We start from the raw sequence: 24,458 nt of genomic DNA, 5'->3' as shown, positions 1-24,458 counted from the left end.
AAAAACAAAAACCAAAACTACATGAGTAAAAAGCAATTAATGTCCGCGCGATTTAGGACTAGCAGACAACAACCAAAAACAAATAAAACAAAAAAACAGAAACAAAAAAGTTATATACACGAAATGTTCATTGTAAAGTTAGTTAAGGGCTTGAGAACTAAAGAATAAATCGGGAGCATGGCGGAGGATGATTCGAACAAATACTAAGTGCATTATGCGTTGGAAGGGGACAGGAGATGAAAACCATTTACTAGCCTAAAAGTATTCAATTATTAAGTGAACTTAGTTGGAGCGCCTAAAAGATGGTCGGTCAAGGTGGTTTTTGCTGGAATGATATATGAAACCAAAAACAACCCCGAAGATGCAATTGTTTCTAAAACAAATAAGATAGAATAACGGGCGCCACACACAACCACACACACACACACACACACACACTATGTACACACACACACAACACCTACATACATTAGGATCGGAATGAAAAAATCTAGCTACAGAATTGCATATTATATACATACATCTATATATACATACAAGTACACTTTATATATATATATGTAATGGGCAGAAAACAAAATGTTGTTGTAGTGCAATTACAATTAAGTTTTGTTTTGCCACCAAATCCAGAGTAAATACCAAACCGCAGATACATAATGTATACATACATAGTACATATGTGAGTACATATGCATAGCAAAAAGGTCAAAAAGTGGGTCAAGATTTTTAAGATGACGAAAGAGAACAACTGATTGTTTGTAATTCCTTTTACAGGCAATGATACCAAACAAAAAAATACAAAAAAAAAAAAGAAAACTAAAAACAAGAACATTTTTCAAAATAAAAACTAACATCAAATTCAAACAAAACAAAATCGTTTCTTGTCCACATAATTAGATGGTGGAGGTGCTCCGTGTTTCAGCAACAAGGTGAAGCTGGGATGTTCCAGTGGGTGGAAAGAATTTTGATCATTCGATGGCTAGTCCCGCGCCGCTTGCAGTCTTCGAAACGTCAGGAACGTTCTGGAAATGTTGCCTTCTGGTCTGTTTTTTTAGATACAAAATTAGGTAGTCGCCAGTCGCTTGGGTTGTGTGAGATGCATGCTTTATGCACTTCAATTTATTGTGTAATATTACATCTAAACATGCTCCCAACATCTGGCTGGTGCATAGCAATCCCTGAGTTTGAATGCCTCCACATTCATATATTTCCAACATCTCATATCTCATATCTTATATAGCGATTGAGTTTGTGGTTCTTTTAGCTTAATAATAAATGACTTTTAACTCGTTATTCATTAGAGTTTATCTCTCAGTTTGGCTGTAGTTTCAGTTTTTCAGTTTCAGAAACTTGGGTTAAAATATCCACTGAATTGGTTTTTGGTCAGGAAGAATACCGTTCCACAATGCACTGAGGAATGCCGACAATTTTTGAACAAACTCCTCGCCGTTTGCATGGCGACAGTCGCCCCAGGCCTTCACGAGAACTTCAATTTCGTAGGCGCTGTCAACGTCCTCCAACGACACTGAAAAATGCAAGGTAAGAAGTGAAAAGTTGCACTAAAGCGGCGAGGTCCACTGCTACTCACTGACCACCATCTCTTTGACCTCCCACTCTGCATCGTAGCGTGAGCTCAGGAACTCCAGGATCTCCAGAACTTGCGGCGTTCTCAATGTCGGGGTTACGTCGTACTTCTCAACGATTTCATCATCCATAAACATGCGCGTGCGGCTCAAAAACTTACAGATGCTATCCCGTACCTTGCGCAGTTGTTCCAGATAGGTTTTCATTGCGGCAATCGGATAGGATAGTCTATCGTAATTTGTGCGAATCTCTCTGTCCGCCGCTCGAAGGAGACGCTCATTCGAAATATTGGTTAAACGATTCTCCAAATATAAAATGTGCAACCGTCCGCCCGAAAAGTGGCTCATTGTTTCGCGCCCCCTCTTTATGTATTGGAGCCAGGTCCCTGCCATCGTACATATATCTAGGCACATTTGCCTGAGCTCAAACTTTGCGGATTCTACTTGCATTTTGGTAAAACAGAAAACAGGCAGCGAGGTTGGGTATAAACAAAAAACCGGGAAGCTCGTTCATCTAGTGGCAGTGTGGCCTAACGCATAACCTAGAGCTGGGCTTAAGTGTTGTTAAGGTCTGTTTTGGTCAAGGTATTCAGCCTCTCAAATTGCTTTGTGTGAAAAGAATTTCATTTGTTTAAATATTTATATTCACAACAGAAAAATATATGTTTTGATTGAAAGTTAGATCCCATTCGAATGTCTATGCCCTGCCATAACATTCTGATTCTGATCCTTAAAATAATCGCAAATCAATTTTAAAAATCCCACCTTACCCACGAAATATTGCGATATTTGCCCTTGTGACGTCACAAAAGTAGCGCAGCGCAACATAACGGTTTTGTATGCCAGGGCTGGCAAGCAATAAAAATACCAAAACAATGCCCCTGCCGGTTGACATTTCATTCGATGACCGATCGTTAGTAATCGATAGAAATTAGATAGAAAAAGCGCATTAAATTTGTTTTAAATTTAATTAGAAATTCCCACAACTTTCTCTGATCTGCATTAGAATGGTGCCAGTGTTTGCAGCATTCTTACCGAGTGGCCCCCTTTTGGTAAGCTCCTGGACACCGCTCCACCCCTCTGTCACGCTCCCTGTCTCTCCTGCGGCTGTGGCTCCTGCGTTGCGTGCCAAATTGATCAAGTGACCGTGATTAAGCAGGCGACTAGCTCTGGTCGCATTAATTGCGATCATGTTGCACACCCCGCACCCCGTTCGTGGCTGACAATTAGCTGCGTGACGCTTGCCACAACTAGGAAACCGTTTTCTTTTGCTTTATTTGTGGGTCGGAGCATCTGGAGTTCAAGCTGTGGAGATGCGACTGTAGCTGGAGCTGAAGCTGTTGTTGGGGCCTGTCAGGCGGCATGAATTACTGTGCGTTGATTGCCTTTAAGGCCTGATTGCAACAGCAACAAGAACAACAACAACAACAAAACCGACACAAAAACGTTGCACAAATTGCTGTGCTGGCTGCTGTTCTTTTGAGGCATGCGGCAAACGAGTTCGGTTGCCCCCAACTGCATTAATTATCAACAAATCATTTTTGCAGCCCCGAAAGCAGCCTTTATCAGCGATTATGCATGGGACAAAGGAATCAATGGAGAATCAGGCCCAGGCAATGGCCGCAAGTGTCGCAAAACATGTGTCTTGTGGATGCCATGTGGAACGCAGGCACAGCGATGGCGATCTGCACAAATTTGTCAGGCAGAGACAGGGGCAGAGGCCGAGGTGGAGTGCTCCAGGCTGATGGCGTCGGCTACATGACATGGCATTGATAAGCACAAAAAAAAAAACTCATCTCGCAATTAAGATATTTTTATGTAAATTAATGAAAACAGTCGACAAAGAAGGAGGCCAGGCCAGGCCACTCCGCTGCGTAGGCAGACAGCCAACGAATCGAAGCTGAAGCTGGAATTGGACGTGGACTTGGAATTGGACTTGGAGCCATGCGTGCAACTTACAAATAAGTACAAGTCGCCAAGTCGATTGTGGAAGCGGAGGAGCCAGGCCGGCCAATTGTGCATTTTTAATTGGAAAAAGCTTACAGAACCTCAAAGGCGAAGGGCACAACGATCCTCTGGCGATCCCCTACAAAAAACTGACGCACCGAAAATTTATTGTTTCGAAGACGATCCACTGCCGCGGCATTGCTAACAGGCAAAACCTGGCAAAACCTGGCAAAACCTGGCAAAACCCGGCAAACGAGAACGCGACCGGCACCGCCGCATGTCGAATGGCAAAAGCAAACAGCAAAAAGGCCGCAAGGCCCCGCTGGCCAAGAAGACGTTGGACCGATCCCTGGCTCGGACTCGCTCTTACTTAGGCATTTATGTCTGGCACTTGACACATTTTGTTATGGCATTTTTCAGCTACCGCGCGCCTCTGACTCTGACTCCGTTTGACCCAATCAAAATTCCTCGATCTTGCACTTGAATGCGTTTAATTTGTAAGATTTGCCTCGCTTCGAGAACGGGGCAACATCACTGCCAAAGTGTTGAAGTTTATGTTTCAGCAAAGCAGTTTATGGGTTCGTATAAGTCACTGCAGGAACTGTGATTGGATTAACAGAAGAGAGTGGAAAATGCGCAGAATGTAAGCTGAGCTTGGTATAAGCCTGGATTTTTCATTGATTGTTTGTTTGTTTTAGAAAGGAAGGAGAAAGCGAAGCAGGACTGTTCCACATGGCATTTCCTTGAAGTAAGTTACGCAAGCAGAAGCAGACTTTAAATCAGACTTTAGACTACCAAATCAACTCTTAATTAGTGTAAATAATATTAAACACAGTCAAATGTCTATGGATAAACCTTCTGTAAAGGTCGTAAAACCCTTTCCTGTGAGCAATTCCCACATGCAACTTCCTCTAAAGACAACGCGTCAGCCCCAAACCCATTTCTGATCAGTTAGATGTTGCTTTTGCCTGGCTTCCCCTTTGTTTTTGCAGTTTGCATTTCCGATTCCCGCCGGAGACCATCATTTCTGCATTATTAATTCCCTTTTTTGCCTGCAAAAGCCAACTTATTTGCCTGCTTATCTACGCAGAACATCCTTTTGGTTTTGAGCGCACTTAATGGGGGGAACTCGCGCCCAACTATCTCGAGAATAGGTTGGCCCCACAGTTGCTGTTGCAGCTGCAGCACATGGAGGGGCATGGACATAGGCCTAGGCACAGGCAGGCCATGTTGTTGCCGGTAGCGTTTGGCTGATCGCTGGACAACCGAAACGAGAGCACCAGGCAGAGAGCGCGAGAGGCAGAGGCAACCCAGGCAACTGGCAGAGAGTCAGTCCGGAATGGGCGCTGAGCGGGGAGGGGACAAGTTGATTTATTCTAATCTGTATAAGCGTTGGCTATAATAAAGCAAAAGAGCCCACGGAGTGGACAATGCTCGCCAGCGGGTCCGTAGCCATGGAGCCCAAATTGCAGATCAAACCTCCATTGGGGGGGACTGGTTTTAGGATCTCCCCCAGCCCGGCCAAAGCCCCATCTATCTGTGTGTGCCACAGCCAGTTGATTCTGCACTGTAATTGGATTTGAGCCGCCGGTGTAGTCGCAGCTGCGGATTCTAATGACTCAGCAAAGTGGCAAGGGACTGGAACTGGGAGATCCTGTTCCTTTCCTGTTCCATTGTTATTCGCTTAAGCTCAACCTTTCACTGGGTATTAATGCACTCCCTGGATCCAAACCCCAAGCCCAAAATGAAGATGCAGCCGTTAATTTATCGACTCTGCGCGACACCCAAAGGAAGCTGCTGCCGACATGCTAAGTGTCGCCAGAGTCTCTGTGTCCCTCGGAATGTTATCTCCGCCCCAGCAAAGTGTCGCTGCGACGACAAGCGGCGACGACGTTGGAGCGACGTAGGCAAAGGCGCGCTGATAAGGAGAAGGCGTAGAAGGCAGCCAAAGCGAAGGCGAAGGCGAAGGCGTCAATGGGTTTGGTTCGAAGTGGCAGCAGCAGCAGTCTGCTCCTTGCCAGCAACACCCACTTTGGAGTCCTTATCGCTGGTACGTACCACGGACTCTGTGTTCTGTCCCGCCTTGGGTAGGGGAGAACACAACTTTGGTGTCGGCTCTGGGAAGGAAAGGAAGCGGGAGGGAGAAGAGTTTCTGTTCGGCGCTTCTAAACATTTGTTGGCGCTGTTTTTGCATTAAAATTTGTAATTCTAAAAGCGAATTTTGAACACTTTTCTGTGTTTTTGCAGCAGTTGCTAATGCTAGTGCCTTTCAAATTTGCCTTTAGGTGAGTTTTCTGTGCAGAAATTGCTTCATTTTCAAAGCAGCTTTTAATGCTAGAGCTCTCATTGCACATAAATATTTTCTTCAGAGAAGTTTTCGCTGCAGAAATTTCTGCAAATATTTTCACACCTGTTTGATCGTCCCGAGGGAATCTTCTTGAACCCAGAATTTCCAGGATTTTCCCCTTTTCTCTACCCAAAATCACATCGCTGACTTGGCAGAGTATCTCTGATTCTGGTGGACTCTTTGAATGCCTTTTCGCATTGCGTTTTATTCAAATTTAAACATGTTGCTACACGCAAAGACCAGCCAAGTGGGAGGATGAGCAGCAGGAGAAGCAGGAGGATGAGTACTATCCAGAGAATGAACAGCAGCAGCAGCAGCAGCAGGTGGTGTGGGCGGGGCGGCAGCCAAATCACGTAATGTGCGATGCAAACATTGTTAAAACACTTGTGGCCCCCGAAGTGAGTGTTGGAATTCCCGCCCCCCGCTGCCACTACTCTTCATTTGCCCACACTTGATTTTATTTTAAGCGCGAATTTGCATTTTCAATGCTCGTTGCGTTCCTTGGGAGGCAGAAAGTTGCTGCAGGCCAAAGACAAAGCCAAAAGACTTTGCGTTTATTTAAATTTATTTTTCCTAGAATGCCACAAGTCGCCATCTCTGTCGCATCGATGTGCAATTTGTTTGTCGCCCGGCAAAAAAGACTTCCCAAAGTGCATCCGTTCCCGGAGTGAGTGTGTCTCAGTCGCAGCCACTGGGAGCTCCATGCCTGCCTCAGTGGCTCCCTGTCTGTCTTCCGTGTGCCCCTGCCTCTGCAGTGCCTCCTGTCTGTCTGGCAGTAGCCTTCCAGATCTGCCATCCAACTGCGTCTGCGTATGAAAATTAATTGTTGCCACTCGTGACGACGTCGACGACAGCAGCAGGAGCAACAGCAAATGCAAAGGCAAAGTCAGCTTGTGGCAGTGGCAACATTGCAAGACCCAAGTGGGCGGCCAGCCAGCCGCCAATGAGATGAAATGGGCGGCATATCGCTTAGATTTATGGACCGCTCGCTTCTCTCGCCAGAGTCCCACAGCCAGTACCCAGTTGCCAGGCCAAAGTCAGGCCGTGTGTCGCGTGATAAGTCTATAAAATGTACGTTAACATTTGTACGTGCAAATGGCAGTGGGACGATTTGCATATTTGCGAAAGTTTTCACCATCGCGTAGGACTTTCATTATGTGCCAAGAAAATTCAGCCACTCGAGGGCTCTGGTGAAAGGCAGCAGCAGCAGCAGCAGCAGCAGCAGCAGCAGCAGCTTGACTGGACAACCTGGAGACACTTTCTGGTTGCTGGTTTGGGGAGTGGGCTGTCAGCCATGTGGGCCGGACCCATCGCCACATTAACTGTGTTAATTGTATATATGGCAATTGTCTGCTGGGCTCGGGGTCTCGGTTTTGGGTCTTGCGGTGAAAGGCAAGAAAGTTGGGCTGCAGGAACTGGCTAGGTCTTGTGGCAGTGGTCTTTGGGGTTTTAGCACTTGTACAAAATAAACAGTATTGATTGATTCTGCATTCAATGGTAATCTGCTGCAACGACGTAGATTGATGGAGCAATCAATTGAGACAACTGTGGGCCAAAGAACGAGGCAGAGAGATTTGTTTTGTGATTTTAAAGGCAATTTTTAAAGCAACTTTCAGTTAGGTTTTGGCTTTAAAAAGGGCACAGGAAGTATATCTGACTGTTGGAGTTACGAAAACGTTGCAAATTTTGTGTAAATGTTGCAGCAGTTGACCAACGTTTTCCATTCTTATATGTGATCCACAAATATTATTCAATTACTCCTATTGTCAGCTCAGACTTTGGCCATATTTATCTTTGAACCTTTCTCCACTGACGGCAAGTGCAGCTTCCATCTATGCACAAATCTATTCAACAGATTGAAGCTGTGTGCCATGTCCCGTGTGCCCCTTTCGCTTCATTGTTCTTTGTGCCTTTGGTGTGTTTTTTTTAAGCGCTGCGCTTTGTTCAATCAATTTTTGCTTGATTTACAATTTCAAGTTGATGACATTTCACCAGCAGCAGTCGGAACAGAACCAGTAGCAGCCGTAGGAGCAGCTCCAGTTGCTTTTTGTCACACTCCAGACCAGAGGGAGTCTAAGTGAGAGCTGTCAGCCAGGAGGCGGCTGCGGAGCAACCGAAGCCGAGTGCTCCTCGTGACACATTGCTCCATTAATTTGATGGATTGTAAAGTTTTCTGCTCCACTGACTTTGAGCACAAGCGACCCAAAAAAAAGCATACGAAACCGAAGGGAAAACTGCAAGAAAAAGGAAAATTAAAGCATTATTCGGCACAGCCCAACAGATCAGCGGGGGGGAAATGTAAATTTATGCCTGTGCCCAAGTTGTCGCTTCACTGAATTTGTGTGTTAAATTGTCAGCCACACGGCCCCGGGCCAGGGCCAGCGGGTAGACCAGCAGCCCAACGACAATGATGAGGCTACTGATGGAAATGAGATGGTGATGGAAACAGCTTCAGAAGCCCAACAGCAGCACTGTGCACAAGTGGCACACTGTACGGTCTACGCTCTACGGTGTATCGCTGAAAGGACCTCATTTGCATTGTGGACACGGCCAGTGAATTCTTACCACGCCTCAGTTCATCTGAAGTTTTTAACCAAATTGGAACAAGGGGTCTCTGCTTTCTCCCCTTTGTTTTTTTTGGTTTTGGTTTTTTTTGTATTTGCTAAAAGATAAGTAAAGGGACACGGCGGTGGCATGTGAAAGAGTGGGCTAAAAGAGGGTTTTTAATAGGCCAAAATAAGAGTTTTGTGTCAATAAACATCTAGGAAGAGGGATTGCCATCAGTCTGGGATCATTTATTCACATCAGAGATATTTCTAGCACGAAATGAGATTGCTCCTATAGATTTTTCATATTTTCATTCCTCAAATTTCCATGCAAAAAATCACCCAAAGTTCCCCCCTTCTAAACGGCTTTTAAAGACTATTCCAATGCATATTTGCTCCCATAGTTCTTTCAGAAAATGTAAATTGCTTGCCCTTTTACAGGTTAAAAATTCGTTTCGCCCGCACACCCTCTGTATTTTTTTCTAGCGTTTAAAAACGCTTTAAATGCGAACATGCTGGCAAAGCAAAGCGTTTCCCCTGCGATTTGGCGGCGATTTGCAAGCGTTTATGGCGAGTGCTTTGTTCTGCCAACTAAATATGACAAGCGCTGGCTGCACCCCACCACCACACTCCACCTCTCCCTGTGTTGGTCGGGTCCGGGGTCCGGGGTCCGGTCTGTTCTGCTGGTCAAGCTGTGGCTCTGCTCTGCTCTGCCCACCCCCACCCTCAATCTAGTTTCGAGCTAGATCTGGCTGATAGGCAATGTTTTGCATAAAATGCAAAGCGACGTGGCGGCCATCGTCATCGTTGGCGGAAATGCGTTTAGAAGAGAGTCCTTTGAGGCAGCCTCCACTAACAACATGCTGCGGAGACCCATTGCGTTTGGGTCTGGTGTGGCACGTACAGAATAAGAGTCTGTTGTGTTTAGAGTGAAGCGCATACGAATTTGCGTTTGTGGCAGGCAACATTGGGAAACTATAATTAGAAATTGTTCCAGAATTTTAAAGATCTAAATCTGAAATATTTTAGAGCTTTGATTTGGTGCATGTTTTTTAGCTACAGTTTTAACCTTATCCTTTTGATGCTTTCTGTTGGGGGTTAATGCCTGATTTATAATCAAACTTTGAGCTTTGATTGGATACTTATATTTATATAAAGCTAAGGGATATCTGCCTAACCGTAACACCCAATGTAACCTTCAGTTCTTAGTCGTTTTGCAGTTTTTGGACAGTGCCCATTGTCTGCCTGCAGCTTCCAGCTTCCAGCTTCCCGCTGCTCCTACGGGAAAGGGGCTTTGTTTAATTGCGAGCTGCAGTTTGCCTGCCCGGCTTCCTTTTACGACTCTTCCAGCATCTCCCTTACGCTGCCTCTCCCCCTCTCCTGCTATCCCTCTCCCTGTCAGCTGCATGAATTGTCCCTCGAGGCATATGCACCACGCTGCAATTGAGAATCGGAGCACGCTTCATGCTTGGGCTTCGACTGAGCTTTGGGCCGGGGCTTACAAATTCCTATGTCCATGCCCATGTGCTGACCATGTCCATGGCCAGTTCCTGTTGCCGGGCCACGCACAATGCGCGCATAATAATGAAGCGGTGGCAGGAGCAGCAGCGGCAGGAGCAGGCGATGAAGCGGCAGTAAACCGGCTTGACCTGTCTAACACCCCTCCTGTGCCTTCCCTCTGCTGAAACAATGCGGGCGCTTTTTCGATCCATTTCTTTTTGCATTGCATTTTGTCATATCAATGGGATTAATGGCTGATTTGTACGCCAGTCCTTTGCAGCCATTAGAAGGAATTTTAAGGCAAGGAAAAGGAAAAGTGTTGCCCTCCCCTGATGAAGTTCACCATAGTCCGCTCTTTGAACGTATCTCCAAGCGGTTTTGGGGGGCGCAACTTCTGCTCCAAGGCGTTTCTTTTTCTTGTTTGTTGACTGACCAAAAACTTTGTCCCAGTTTGCTGCCTTTCTCCAGCTACCGCTTGCCGCTACCCGCAAGTGTTCGCTAAACTCTTTTAACCACAACAAAGGCAGAGCCGAGCAGCGGTACCAAAAGCCCTGGCAGGAGAAGTTCTTTAGAAAATCGCGCACGAGTGAGCAGAGGTAAAGCTGTCCGCTTTCAGCTCTTTTCCCCTCTTGTTGGAAAGCTTGCACATGCACCTATTTAAACGGTGGATTTGTGCCAGGGTAAAAGCAATGCAAGGTGTGTGCAGAGAGAGCAAACTCTTAAAGTCTACCTGCGGGAGACAAAGAACGCACAAAAGAGCACGCAAAGAACGCACCAAAAGAGAGAGCGAAAAAAGAGCCTGCAATTCCCTACCCACCCTGCATGCACCTTGTGTTAGCCGCAGGCTTTAGCTCTCTTTTTCTCTGACCGGCCGCGCTTTCTTCGCGCTCACCGCTACGCCTTGTCGTCACTCTCGCAACTTTCGTGCGCTGCATTTCTATTGTTCTTAGCAAAATAATCGAAGGAGAGCGGGCAGCGGCAGGAGAGAGCGGCAGCGGCAGCGGCAGCGGCTGCGAAACTGCCAACGGGATAAAGAAATTACAAAAAGCAACAACAATGGGTCGGCCGCTGAGGAAGAGAAGGAAGTGGATGTGGATGTGGGATGTGAAAGAGAGAACAAAGGCATTGGTGGTGCACGGCACTCCTCGAAATCGTAACGAAGTCGCCGCTGTCGTCGCTGCCGTCGTCGTCGACTCGTTGTTTCTGCCACAAAATGAGCGCTTTATACCTACTTAGATCGCTATAAATTTGGCTTAAGGCAAGAAAAGTGTTGCCCGAGTTACAGTGGGTTAAGATAGTAGAAAAAGGGGATATAAAATAGGGATTAACGCCAGACAAAGTGCTAGAACATTGGAGTAAAGATCTGTAATTTTCACACTTTAATGAATTTTGAACTGTAGACACACATAATACGAATCGATCGCTAGAGATTACTTGCTCTAAGTGTACAAATTTTCAGGTTATTCCTTTCCTACCAAGCCCACTGTGCGTTACTCGTTCCAGAGATACGATACGATAGTCTTAGCCTTCGTTGCCGTTAGTGCAGTTTAGACGCCGCCGCAAGTCCGCATGATTTATGCGATTATTCTTTGCGCAGCGCCCAGCTTTATTGTTTTATGTTTTTGTGGCCAGCGACGGTTGTTCTGTCGGTCGGTCGGCTCTGTCTTTTGGCTGCTCTGTCGCTGTGCCTGTGTTTTGGTGGGGGTCTGGCATTCTGGTGCTGCAACTGCTGCTGCTGCTGCACTCTCGTACTTCGTACTGGAACTCGTACTCGTATCTTGTGGAATCGCCGTTGGCTCTGATTCCAGCTTCCCGCCTTGCAGCAGCTCTCGCATGTGTGGTGTGGTGTGGCCCCGCTGGACTGTGGGGCCTGGCAATTATTGGACCATGCAGCATATGCACTCCTGGATGCAGTGCAGCTGTGTGAGGCGCGGCGAGGCATGCGCCGAATCATTCAACTGCACTCCACTCTGCCCCACTCCACTCTACTCCGTTCCGTTCCGTGCCGGGTTAATGTCTTGTTGGTTATTGCCACGTCTGTTTTGCACTTTGCTGCCATGAGCCCATTTGTAATTTGGCACTAACGGGTCTGTTGATCCCATAAATTGCATTGCCACTGGCCGCCACATGCACCGGCGATTGCCGCCGCCACTGCCGCCTGGCTTATCAATATCTACCGGACCCAGAGAGAGAGCCCAGATGTGGGGTATGAGTCCTAGACAAGTTCATTACGGGCTTGCACATCCACATAGCACTGCTAATGGGATGCAGGTTATAATAACTGTCAGATCAGTGCAGAAAAGGAAACGCATAAACCTGTAATTTTGATGGGCCACCACTGGAAGTGGCACTTTGCAATCGTATCTCCCGCGGCCTGTAATTAGAGGCGTCAACGGTTTTTGGGGCGTGCAACAAAACCTTGGGCATGCAAAATTATTGCAAAACGCATTTCGATTTCGATTCCGTTTTCAATTTTCCAACTCTGGCCCCGCCTAGTGTCGTAAATGATCCAACTTTTGCTCGTATTCTATATCCCATTTATGTATGAGTAACTGTCGGCCTCATAACCACAGCAATTATCCGCAGTTTCACCGCAAAACCAGCCACTCATAATGTTTTTCCAACGTTTGTTTTTTTGTTTTTTACTGCAAAAAGCAATCGAAGTCGGTGTTTGGGCTCAGTCTTTGGTCTGGTCTTGCCTCTGGTCTGGTCTATTTTTGGTAACTTGTCCAAACCGCCATTGTTGCTATTGTCGCTATTGGGCGTGTACCCGAGACAACAACAGCGAAAAAAAAAGTATAAAAAAACATAAAAAACTATCAAAAAGCATAACTGAACATGTGGCCAGGGGATTGGTCAATCAATCGATATTCGCGGTACCGTGGAAACGTGCAACGGAGATAAATATGGGGCTACTAGTAGTAGAGTAAATAGTTCTAACTAACTTCTCTATTTCTGGGCAGCTATCGAATAATTCTCAAAGCAAACTGCCTGACAGGATCACTTTGCATCGCTTAGCTGATGAAAATGAATGGAGAAAACCTCTTAGGAGAGGGCTTTGCTTGAAATTTATTGAACTGCTTGCAGCATAGATCTTTATTAAAGAGAAAAGTTCCCCCCCAACTCTCTGTCTTTGCCCTGGTCGTGCATACCCTACAATAATCGATTGCCTGGCTGGCTGTGTCAGTGACTTGCCTTCTATGTTGCAGCTGCATTAAAGGTAAAGTTGCTGCCGTGGCAGTTGCAAATTTGCTGTTACATTTTGCTGTTGTTAATGTGAATTTGATTAAAGCGAACGGGTTGAACGGAGGGGGGAGACCAAATGGGGGCGAAACAAACTCGCGCCTGCTCTGTTTTTTTTTTTGGGATCAAAGACCAGATATCCAAACCACTCACTTCCAGCGGCAGCGCCACAGCCAGCTGCAGCAACAGGCCAGAGCTACAGCCACAGCTACAGTTTCAGCGCCAATTCAATTGCTTATTTACAATGTGCTAAAATTGTGTGCCCCCCGACAATTGTTCATTAAAAACTTGGCACGATGTGATATTGATTTTGGTATCCATTCGCTGCACCGCGGCTTCACGGCTGCTGCTGTTGCTGCTGTCCGGTTTGTGGCATAATTAAATGTGGGCACAGTCGCAGAAAAAACACACGCCAACTTATCGAAATAATAACATTTATTTTGAAGCCAATACGGCCACGTCATTGCCATAGTTATGCCCCGTCCACAAAGGCATCGACATCGCCCACCCCACACACACCCAGTCCAGTTTTCTGTTTGAGTTTTTAGTTTGTGTTTCTGTTTCAGTTTCAGTTTCAGTTTCAGTTCCAGTTCGAGTTATAGTTCAGGTTTCCAGCACCCAGCTGCACTTAAATTTGCATTTCATTCAGCAGGGGGGAGATCCGAGACTCGAGTCCGCTGCAGCTGCAACTTCTGGGCACAGCTTTTAGCTTCAGCTCAGCTCAACTGTGTGATGATGACCCACACCGTTCTCTGCTCTCTGTTGCTCATACGGGGCGTAAATCGAAAAAGTATCTCTTGTGGAGAGTGCTAAAAGTTTGCCAATTTGACTGCGGCTTGCAACTTGTTGCAGCCTGGCAGCCCAGACCCAGGCGAGTGTCGCATTCGTAATGAGTTGCCCGATATCAGAAGTCCCTCTCAGCGTCTCTGCCATGCAAATTGCCGACTGCCCGACTCTCGACTGTCTGCTGTCTGCCATTGCCTGTCAATTGATAAGACCAAGCCGAGTGCTGAGTATTTGGCCACCGACGTTGGCTATCCCTGCTGTCTAGATTCTTGGGTTGTGGCAACACGAGAAGTCAATTTCGTGACCCCAACTGGCACAGAGACCTACAAAAAATGTTTCATAATTATATGCCACTTTCCACGCTCACTTTCCTTTGTGGCAAACAGTAGCCCTGGTAGGGGGCCCTAACAATGCTCGCATTTTATGTAAATCTCTGCCCCAACCCGTTGCAGTAGCAATTAAGCAACGAGCTTATAGAGCCAACAGCCAATCAAGCTAAGCGAAGGAATTTCATTTGATTTGCATATCTAAAGCATTAACTAACTGAATGGGGGGTAACCGCTTTTGATGCTGCATCAAAGCTTTGCATAGATTTTCGGAGAACTGAAAATTCAAGTATTTATTTGGTGCATTGTTCAAAGATTCATCTACCGTTAAGAGCAAGGCAGCAAAGAGCTGGAAATATTTATAGCTGAATGCCGAGACGAATGGAAAATACTCTCAAAGAGGGTGTACATTTAAAGAGAAGAACTATTTAGCTGCCTGCCTGCCGCCTGCTTCTACCTCCACCCTGTTCCCTGCTTGTTCCATGCTAATTAGAGACCCCTCCAGCCAGCAAAGGGTATATGTATTTTCCGTGCAGACAATGTAGTCTTTTGCAGCAGCTTGCTGAAAATTAATTAGACTCAATTTGTTGCTCAACCATCAAGACTCGACAACAATAGCTGAATCACAGGCAGGCAGGCAGCCCAGGCCGCAACAGCAACAAAATGCATCTTGTTTTTTGCTGCTGCTGCTGCTGCTGCTGGACAAATTCTATGCTCATATTGTGTTTGTTTTTTAGGAACAAACCTGAAAAAAACCGAAATGTTTGCGCTTACAATTCTCATGTAAATGCCAAAAGTTTCCAAGTTTTCCACATTGTTTGAAACATTTCTATGGTGGCAGAGGCTACACAGAGGCCGAACGGTAAACATGTTGCTGTCAACATTTACATGCCAACATTGTGGCCAGCCAGCGATTAGAAAGCGCCGCCCGATAAGCGGGGACCAGCTGGAGTAGGAGAAGACTGGGAACAAAAAGAAAAACAGGCAACACTCTCACAGCACCCAACGAGTGGTTGCTCCCAGCCAGATTATGCTTCAGTTTTTGGCGTAATTTATCAGAGCCTGAAAATGCAATCGCCAAAGTTGCAGGTGAAAAATGGACAGACAGGGGAGAAGACAGGCGACAGCCAGCAGCCACCAGCGACCAGCCACCACTTGGGCACTTGTTATCCCCAGTAATGCAACTCCAGTCCACACTCTACTCCAAGGCAGCAAACCAAATACCCAACTTATACAGATGTCAATTATTTTTGCCTGAAGCTGGAAGAGCTGCTAGTCCACTGGCAGTCCGCGCTGCCAGTTCGCGCTGCTCGTTCGCTCTTCCATTTCGATTTAGTTTGCTGGCTGGCAATTTTGGTTCGGTTTTGGATTGAATTGGATGCGATTGGAGTAGACGAAATTGCTGGCTGAACTCGTTAGCTGCAAGTTGCAAGTTGCGAGTTGCAAGCAACAAACAAACGTCAGGCATCGTTCTGCACTGTGCACTGTGGCAAGTCATCCAATTGCTATGGCTAGGAAAATTGTTATTATTTCTACCTTTATGCCATGGAGATTGCCTGGCTGTAGATCTCTCGCTCCTTGTTCATTGCTCGCCAAATTATAATTGAATGATTGCACGGACTGTGCTCCACTGCCAAGCGATTTGCTCGTCATTTTCCCTCGTTATGGCTGCAGATCAATTGATATTGATTGGGTTTGGGTCTCTGTATAAAGTAGAAAGGTGTCAAAACTATTGGCTACTAAATGGGGCTCTAGGCTTAAGGCTCAAGTCCATGCCACACCGATAGGTACAGCATTTTTCATTCGTTTGCTTGTCAAGTTCATTAAATTGTTGTTGGAGCCTTGGGGGCCATTTGACTTATTACAGACTACTGGAAGAATGCCTGGCCAATGTCTGTAATGGCCATGCCATTGGGGATCAACGTTTGACAACAAATTTATTTAAAAGACAACTTGCAACAAATAAATTTCGCTAGAGAGAGAGAGAGAGAGAGAGAGATAGAGAGGAATGCGGCAGACAAAGAGCAGGAGCTGTGTAGGAGTCCAGAGTCCGGAGTCCCCGTCATTGTCCTTCTGGTTTGATGTCCAATAATGCGCTTGGCTTGGCTGTTTGAAATTCATTCATCAATGTAATCGATCAGACATGGGGCCCAGAGCAGAGCTCTTGACATGCCACGTAACATGTCTTAGCTCTCAGTATGTAAATGGAGACACACAGACAGACAGACAGACAGACAGACCGACAACCGACAACCGACAGACAATGCAACATAAAATTTAATCAATTTATTGGAAACGAGGTATTGTCTTCAGCTTTCAGCTTTCAGCTTGCAGACTTGACTTCGAAAACTCAACTCGAATCATCGTCTCAGGCTTATCCCCAGCTTAGCATCTACACTTTCTCCTCCTCCGCTTCTCTCCTCAAAAGCATTTTCTTGGCACGAACGAAGGCGAGCAAAAGGCCAACATAAATCCTGGGGCATACGTGCGGGTGGGGCATACACTGACAACCTGGATAACCGCACCCAACAGAGCCGAGATGTGGCCAAAGTTTGGCATTAGATTATGGCTTTTTGCCAGCCTTAGAATTCGCTTCAATTTGGGCCAAATAATTGATATCTCGATTGATTTTAGGAAACTTCTTCATTGGAAAAGTCTTCAAATATATTTAAAACATAATCTAACCCACAGCAAGCCAACCCACAGAAGTCTCTAGAACAAAAATGGTAAAGCAAAAGGAGCGGGATGCTGGGTATGCGCTTATACCGGAGTCGGAAATACTCGAGCGGCACAGGCAGCATCTCAGTCGTATGCAAGATGTGGCCATAAGCAGGGAGTTCATAAATCGTAAGTTACCGAATCCTAAGAGCCAGCTTTATTCATTTCTTTACTGGCAGAGGCGCTACTTCAATTCGATAAATTGGAAAAGGAACGCACACGTCAGGCGCACTGGGATCATTATGTGAACTGCGATGAGCTGCCGCGACCCTTTGATCCAGCGGAAGTGCGCACTTTCCTAGCCAAGGAACGGCACTACGAGGACATTGCCACAGACAAATCCATAGACTGGACATTGTCGGTGAATGAGCGCAGCATCTTGAATCAAAACATTTACAGAGCGGATCGCACACGCCGCACGCTGAAGCAGACTTTGGCCATCAATCCGGCGGAGTATATTGAAAGGGATGTGCAGCTGTGCCTGGAGACACTGCGGAAATTGGATGGATTGCTGGACAATGATGTGGAGCTGCAGCGCATGAATGTCAAGCGACTGGAGGATATCTTGCTGGTGGGTTTGAGGATATTCGAGATGAGGATAATCCTCTTGGCTCTTGCAGGTACGCGGCGATGTGGAGCGAGAGATTGTTAGCCTGTTTGATCGTCTGGCATATCGAATTTTGGGCATGCAAGGAGCACACATGGAGTGAGTTTTGTGTTCGTTCGGAGCGTAAACACTGCTGAGCAATGTCTTCTGCAGTTCAGTTGATGGCAGAGTGGCCACGTGGAGCTACAAATGTGAGCCATGGGCCATGGATATTTGGGGTCTGCTGGTAGCACCCGTGCGCTTTGATCAATTGGAGTAAGTCGAGCGGGCAATCGGTCTCTTTATACTTCATTCTACTCCCCAGAATTCCCGCAATGTTGGCCGAACTCCGCCTCACGGGTGTCTCCGTGCAGATGCCGCTGAGTGTGCTCAAGGATTGCCTCACCCTGCGCTGCATTCACACGAGCTTCGATAGCTACTCGCAGAATGCCAAGAGCTATGACACCGTGGTTACCGAATCCACCACGTACCCCACTGCTGGCATAGTGGATATCCAGGCATCGGCGGAGAACGAGTGGCTCCTCCAGCTGGACATACAGCAGGAGATCCTGGACGAGATGATACTCAAGCGACAGCAGTACGAAGAGCTCATGGAGCTTATAGACGAAAAGAGCCAACAGGCGGCCAAGGAGGCCAAAGCGGGTAACGAAAAGGCCGCAAAGACAGTGGTGCCCAAGGCGCCCAGAGAGCCGCCCTTAGTGCCGCCGGGCATGGTGCCCGATATTTACGAAGAGTTTACCAGACGTGAGGATAGTCAGTATGAAGGTTTCCTGGAGGAAGTTTACCATCCCATGACACTTAATCTGACGGAATATGAGGTGGGTAAATGACTGTTACATAATTCAAGTTCCTACTTCGGATATTCCCTCAGATAAATCTCCGTGAAAGCATTATGCTGGGCGGCATATATTCGATTATGTTTGTGGGTCGTCCAGCTCAAACACAATTTGAGAAATTCAACATTATCCTACACGAGGACGGGAGAGTTTTACACACGATGCCGGAGCTGGTGGCCGTGCCGAAGGAACCCCAAGATGAGCTCCGGGCCTCGGCTCTATCTGCGGCCAGGGGCTCACGCTTTCGCGTGACCCTGGAGAATGTCGAAAATATGAAACTGAATGAGAATGAGTTGCCGTATTTTAATGTCGTGCTGCAACTGGCGCCGGAGCTGTGCCTGTGGGGTGAGCCTGTGGTCTGTCAGTATATGACGGGCCTGGAGCCCATGGCGCATGAAACTTCGGTAACATCCTTGGCTCGAATTGCCACGGAGAAGCACAAGAAGGCAGCGCCAAAGCCACACACACACGAAGGAGACCAAGAGGAGGATATTCCCACTGCCAATATCTTTCGACCTTCGATGAGATCGAGCATTAGGTACAGCAAACGAACCTCAACTCTCGCTGACAAGTCTGCGGGGCTGGCGAACTTCTCGCTGAATAGAAACTTCGATCATCCGCAGCTGTGGAGCTTGGAGCGGCACATAATACCGCGCCTGCTCTCCTCGTTCAAGTTTCCCAGCGAATTTCTTGCGGAACTGAAAGCGGCCTTCGAAAGCAAAAAGAAAACACAAAAGATAGGTATAGTCCGTCGACAAAGCATCGAGCAGGAGGAACAAATGGAGCTGCCAAATGTGGAGTTCGATTTCGAGTCACAGCACAATCCGGAGCGACTTTTTCCCGTCTTTGATTTGGTGGAAAGTGTTGCGTATCGCAAGGGCGCCTTCAAGGATAGCAAAACGATGCACAGCTTGTTGGACACAATTCAAGGCATCAAAGAGAAGTATTTGGCACGGCAACCGATTGTAGAGCCCGGCATAAATGTTGTCAAAAAGTCAGAGCTTATTGCAGAGGAACCGCAGCCCATTACACGCCCGCCAGCGAAAACCAAAGGCCACAGGCACAAGCCAAGAGCTCATCATTCACGCACGAGTACCTCGGGCGCATCAACGACACATGAGGAATCGATGGAACAAATGGAACCCATGAGGGAAGTCCAACACTGGACAACAAAACACATTGCCAAGACGACATTCGATAGGGCAAAGCACACGCTGACCATTATGACGGATCGTTTGGGTGTCTTTGGCTTGGCCTACAAGCGCTACGAGCACTTTCCCTTTGGCGATTGGTCGCTGCAGCCCAATGAGGAGCAGTAAGTGGAAGTATCCATCAGCTATGTGCTTATACACTTCCCTTTCTTCCACACAGTCCGGATGAAATCATTCTTCAGTTGGATACATTTCATGTGCGTATTTATTTGTACATCACAGCGAAGGGTGTGCGCGGTTTTGTCACAGACTTGAGCAAGGCTTACACCGCGAAACCCGTGAAATATATTGAAATTATAGAGCCAGTTGCTGATTTTCGTTATCTGCGAAAGGTAAGCGAGAGTCCCATCCTAATTGTATGTCTTTCTCCGGTATTTATGCTTCCCCTTTTGGCAGATTTTTGTGGAGAGCAACATCAACATTTTTGCGGAGAACGATGCCAGTTTCTATATCGAAAGGGATTACTTTTCCATCAAGCATGTGGCTGCCGAGCAGCACATCTACGATGTGATGGCTCTGCACTGCAAGCTCATGAAATTCCATCGTTCCAGCTGGAATCCCTTGGCCACACGTCGCGACATTGTTCTGGGCATGAAGACTGCCAAAGATCATTCCGAACTCTCGGAGGTTACGGTGCGCATAACACCGGAGAGGGCAAGCTTTGTGGAGGTGAAAGAGATCTGTTCGGATGACATTGATGTGATTAAGTTGGAGTATGAAGAAACTTGGAGAAACATTAGCGTGTGTATGGGAAATCTTAACTTAAACCTCTATTATTCTGTGTGTACTTGCAGCACTGTACGGATCTGCATCAGGCTATATGCTGCATGAATCCCCATGCCACGGAGGTGCGGAATAAAGATCCTTTACTTTTTTGTTACGTTAAGCGAATGCTGAGCGAGATTCGTCTGTTGAGTTTTTCATAGAATTTTTAGATTTATTTTCGATGGCAGCTTTCATAGAAAAATATATTTTGTACTTGGAAAAAAAGCTTCACAGTGTAGAAATATTTCATAATTGTCATGGAATTAAGTGCCAAAGAAACACAGAAACATTTCCACATTTAAGCACACACATAGAATAATTCTTTAGCTAGGTTCTTGTAGGATAAACATACTTAACAGAATGGCCAAGCATCAAGGAGATGTCAACTATAATATGATCACCGAAGCGGAAATGCTGGAGCAGCAGGAGCGTTATCTGAGTCGCTTGCAGGATGTGGCTGCCAGCTGTGAATACGTAAAGCGTACGATAAATGTATACTTAAATCTTGAATTTGTTTCCATTCTTAATGCTCTGCCAGGCGCACTCAATGACTTCAATAAACTGGAGCTGGCACGCGCCAAGAAGGAGCATTGGCATCACTACGTGAGCTGCGATGAGCTGCCTCGCCCCTACGATCCCTGCGAGATGCGCACTTTTCTCGCCAAGCGGCGTCACTTTGAGGACATTGAAACGGATAAATCCATCGACTGGGTATTGTCCGTGGACGAGCGCAGTGTTCTCAATCAGAATATACACAGAGAGGATCGCACGCGTGCAACGCTGGAGCAGAAATTGGGCATCAGTCCGGGCGTGGCATTCGACAGGGATGTGCAGATGTGCCTCGACACGCTGAAGAACATCGAACTGATGCTGGACAATCAGGCGGAGGTGGAGCGCATGAGTCTGCAGACACAGCTGGAGGTGTTTGAGGTGCGCGGGGACATCGAACGGGAGATTGACAGTCTGTTTGATCGTCTTACCTATCGGATATTGGGCATGCAGGCGGTCTACATGAAGTGAGTGTTAGAATTGGTTGGAAATTTGTTAATTAAATCTCGACATTTCGTGCCAGAACTGTGGATGCGAGGGAAGCGACGTGGAGCTACAAGTGTAAGCCTTGGACCATGGATATTTGGGGACTGCTGAATGCACCCGTGCGCTTCGATCAATTTGAGTAAGTTTACCAGATGGAAAATCCACTCCTTATCTTAGTTGTTCCCTCCAGCATTCCCGCCATGCTGGTTGACATGCGGGCCACGGGTGTCATGGTGCAGATGCCGCTGAGTGTGCTCAAGGAATGCCTCACCCTGCGCTGCATTCACACGAGCTTCGATAGCTACTCGCAAAAGGCCAAGAGCTATGAGCCAGTGATACCCGAGAATGTTAGCTACCCCAACGCAGGCATTGTGGACATTGAGGCGTCGCTGGTGAGCGAGTGGAACATGCAGGTGGAAATCCAGGAGCAAGCGCTGGCAGCCATGCTGCAGAGACGAGAGCAGTACCTGGAACTTCTAGAGCTGATCCAAGAGCGCACCGAAATGGCAATCAAACGGGAGAAGGAGCAAGCCCAGAGTCAGAGCAAAGGCAAACAGCCAAGGATTGTGGTGCCAAAGACGCCAAAAGAGGCGCCCGAGGTGCTGCCCGGCATGTATCCGGACACGCATGAAACCTTTCTGCAGCAGGAGGAGAATCAGTACAAGGAATATCTCAATGAGGTCTACCATCCACACAAGCTGGACATGACAGCGGATGAGGTGGGTGGACGCAGCCTCTATTTCTACCTCTACTTCTGCTCTCTTCCCTCCAGATCAATCTCAGGCAACACATAATGCTGGGCGGCATCTATTCCATAGTGTTTGTGCGTCGCCCCACCCAAGTGCAGTTCCAAACGTTGAATTTGATTCTGCACGAGGATGGACGAGTGCTGCACACATTGCCGGAAGTGGTGGCCGAAATGGGTCGCGGCGTGCACTCCATGATGCCCGAGTTTCGGCGCACACAAATCACGGAGAGTCGCAGGCAAACGCCGGCCACGTCGCGCATGCGCCTGACCACCGCGTTGGATGCGCGAATGAGCAGCATTCGGCTGCAGGACAGCGAACTGCCGTACTTCAATGTGACTCTACAGCTGCCCGTGGAGCTGTGCAGGTGGAGTGAGCCGCGGCTGTGTCAGTATGTCACGGAAATGGTGCCCATTGTGGAGGTGCCTGCCTTTGAAGCGCCGGAGGATCGGAAATCCAAGGCTCCAAGTCGATTTACAGCCAGGGATAATCGTGGAACTATAGCTGGCAGCGAGACATCCAATATCTTTCGTCCCTCCCAGCTGTCCGTGCTGCGGCAGAGCAAACTTGCACGCATCTCCACGATCTACGCTCCGTTGGCCAACTTCAGCTTGGAGCGCACTTTAACACTCACTGAGATGAGGAACCTACAGAAATACTCGCTTCCACGCATAATTTCCTCCTTCGAGCTGCCCTGGGACATGATGGACGAAGACCTGAAGCTGGAGGAGCAACAGAAATCCAAGGGAAAGGGCTTGAAAATCGTACAAAGATCCCTTGAACACGAAGCTAAGGGGCGTCCCATACGAGAATTCGAATACAAAACGCAGCACAAGCCGGAGCGCATTTATCCCTTGTTCGAGAATGCTCAGCGTTTCATGTGCACCGAGGGAAAGCCCAACGATAAGACACTCCACGGGTTCGTCAACACATTAGAGGACATCAAAACTCAATATCTGAGGCGGCCACACGATCTGTTGCTGCAGTGTGGAGTTGCCAAGGAGGAGGCAAAGAAAACTTCAATTGCTGCGCGATCCACAAAGGAAATGTATCGTCGAGGGACAGTAAATCCTGTAAAAAAGAGCATAACTGCCAGCAGTGCGAATAACATGGACTTTGGCGAGGATAGCGACAGTTCGAGCAGCAGCAAAACGAAGCCGGAGGTGCCCATGAAGGAGCTGACACACTGGACCACAAAGCATATTATTAAGACGATATTCGATCGAGTGGCCAATACAATTACCTTTAGAACAGATCGCTTGGGTGTCTTTGGGTTGGCATTCAAGCGTTATGAGCATTTTCCCTTTCGCGATTGGTCGCTGCAGCCCAATGAGGAGAAGTGAGTGGAAATATCTACCAACTATCTGCTAATCCTTCTGCAATTCCATCCCACAGCTCCGATGAAATCATACTCAAACTGGACACGAATCATGTGCGGGTTTTTCTCTACATTGCAGCACAGGGCGTGCGTGGCTATGTGACCGATTTGGGCAGCGCTTACACGGCCCATCCTGTCAAGTATTTAGAGATCGTAGAACCCATCGCCGATATGCGCGATTTGCGCAAGGTAAGGCACAGCAAAGCTTTATCTTATTACCTATTCATGGTTCCCTTTTTTGGCAGCTTTTTGTGGAGAAAAATATAAATATATTTGCGGAGAACGATGCCAGTTTCTACATTGAAAAGGATTACTTTTGCATCAAGCATGTGGCCGCCGAGCAGCACATCTACGATGTGATGGCTCTGCACTGTAAACTAATGAAATTCTATCGTTCCAACTGGAATCGATTGGCCAGTAGACGCGACATAATTGTGGGCATGAAGACTGCCAAGGATCAGTCCGAACTCTCGGAAGTAACGATGCGCCTCACCCCAGACAGTGCGACATTTGTAAAGATTTCAGAGCTCTGTTCGGATAATATAAATGTTATTAGATTGGAGTATGAAAATACCTGGAGGAATGTGCACGTAAGTGCCTCCACTTATACCCATAAATGTAGATTAATTCCTGTTCCTGTTTTACAGCACTTTACGGACTTGCATCAGGCTATTTGTTCGATGTATCCCAATGCTTTGGATATGTGCAATAAGGATACGCTGCTGCTCTACTACATACGTCGCTTGTTGGGTGAGATTCGTGTCTTGAGTTATTCCTAGTTTGAGGTACGTTAAATGAAGGTATTAGCTTGGTTAGTTATAGCACAAAGTGTGCCTGAACACACACACACAAAAATAAAAGAGAATTTATTTGTAGAAAAATGT

At 47.1% G+C, this 24,458-nt stretch overlaps 3 protein-coding genes across 4 annotated transcripts; 2 read left to right on the top strand and 1 right to left on the bottom strand.

Annotated features, from left to right (window-relative positions):
- Positions 1–796: 796 nt before the first annotated feature.
- Positions 797–2,218, bottom strand: LOC117580049. 2 transcript variants are annotated; one of them, XM_034266287.1, is made up of 2 exons: positions 1,589–2,218; positions 797–1,525 (listed from the first exon to the last, which is right to left on the bottom strand). In XM_034266287.1, exons 1-2 carry the CDS (start codon positions 2,031–2,033, stop codon positions 1,356–1,358), a joined length of 615 nt encoding a protein of 204 aa, XP_034122178.1. In that variant the 5' UTR covers positions 2,034–2,218; the 3' UTR covers positions 797–1,355. The 2 variants fall into 2 exon arrangements, with proteins under 2 accessions (XP_034122178.1, XP_034122179.1); XM_034266288.1 differs by having other exon boundaries at positions 1,421–1,525; positions 1,593–2,218.
- A 14,750-nt stretch (positions 2,219–16,968) lies between these two features.
- On the top strand, positions 16,969–20,579 carry LOC117580043. The gene is made up of 9 exons (XM_034266279.1): positions 16,969–17,125; positions 17,176–17,567; positions 17,617–17,702; positions 17,757–17,858; positions 17,908–18,421; positions 18,475–19,754; positions 19,811–19,982; positions 20,047–20,391; positions 20,445–20,579. Exons 1-9 carry the CDS (start codon positions 17,002–17,004, stop codon positions 20,574–20,576), a joined length of 3,147 nt encoding a protein of 1,048 aa, XP_034122170.1. The 5' UTR covers positions 16,969–17,001; the 3' UTR covers positions 20,577–20,579.
- A 112-nt stretch (positions 20,580–20,691) lies between these two features.
- Positions 20,692–24,403, top strand: LOC117580042. The gene is made up of 8 exons (XM_034266278.1): positions 20,692–20,896; positions 20,954–21,431; positions 21,488–21,589; positions 21,641–22,169; positions 22,223–23,535; positions 23,592–23,763; positions 23,820–24,164; positions 24,222–24,403. Exons 1-8 carry the CDS (start codon positions 20,776–20,778, stop codon positions 24,351–24,353), a joined length of 3,192 nt encoding a protein of 1,063 aa, XP_034122169.1. The 5' UTR covers positions 20,692–20,775; the 3' UTR covers positions 24,354–24,403.
- Positions 24,404–24,458: the final 55 nt, after the last annotated feature.

This window comes from Drosophila guanche, unplaced genomic scaffold (assembly GCF_900245975.1).
Source record: "Drosophila guanche unplaced genomic scaffold, DGUA_6, whole genome shotgun sequence".
In the NCBI taxonomy this organism is placed as follows: Eukaryota; Metazoa; Arthropoda; class Insecta; order Diptera; family Drosophilidae; genus Drosophila; species Drosophila guanche.
The sequence above is the reverse complement of the archived record's forward strand: the minus strand, read 5'-3'. Positions and strand labels throughout refer to the sequence as shown.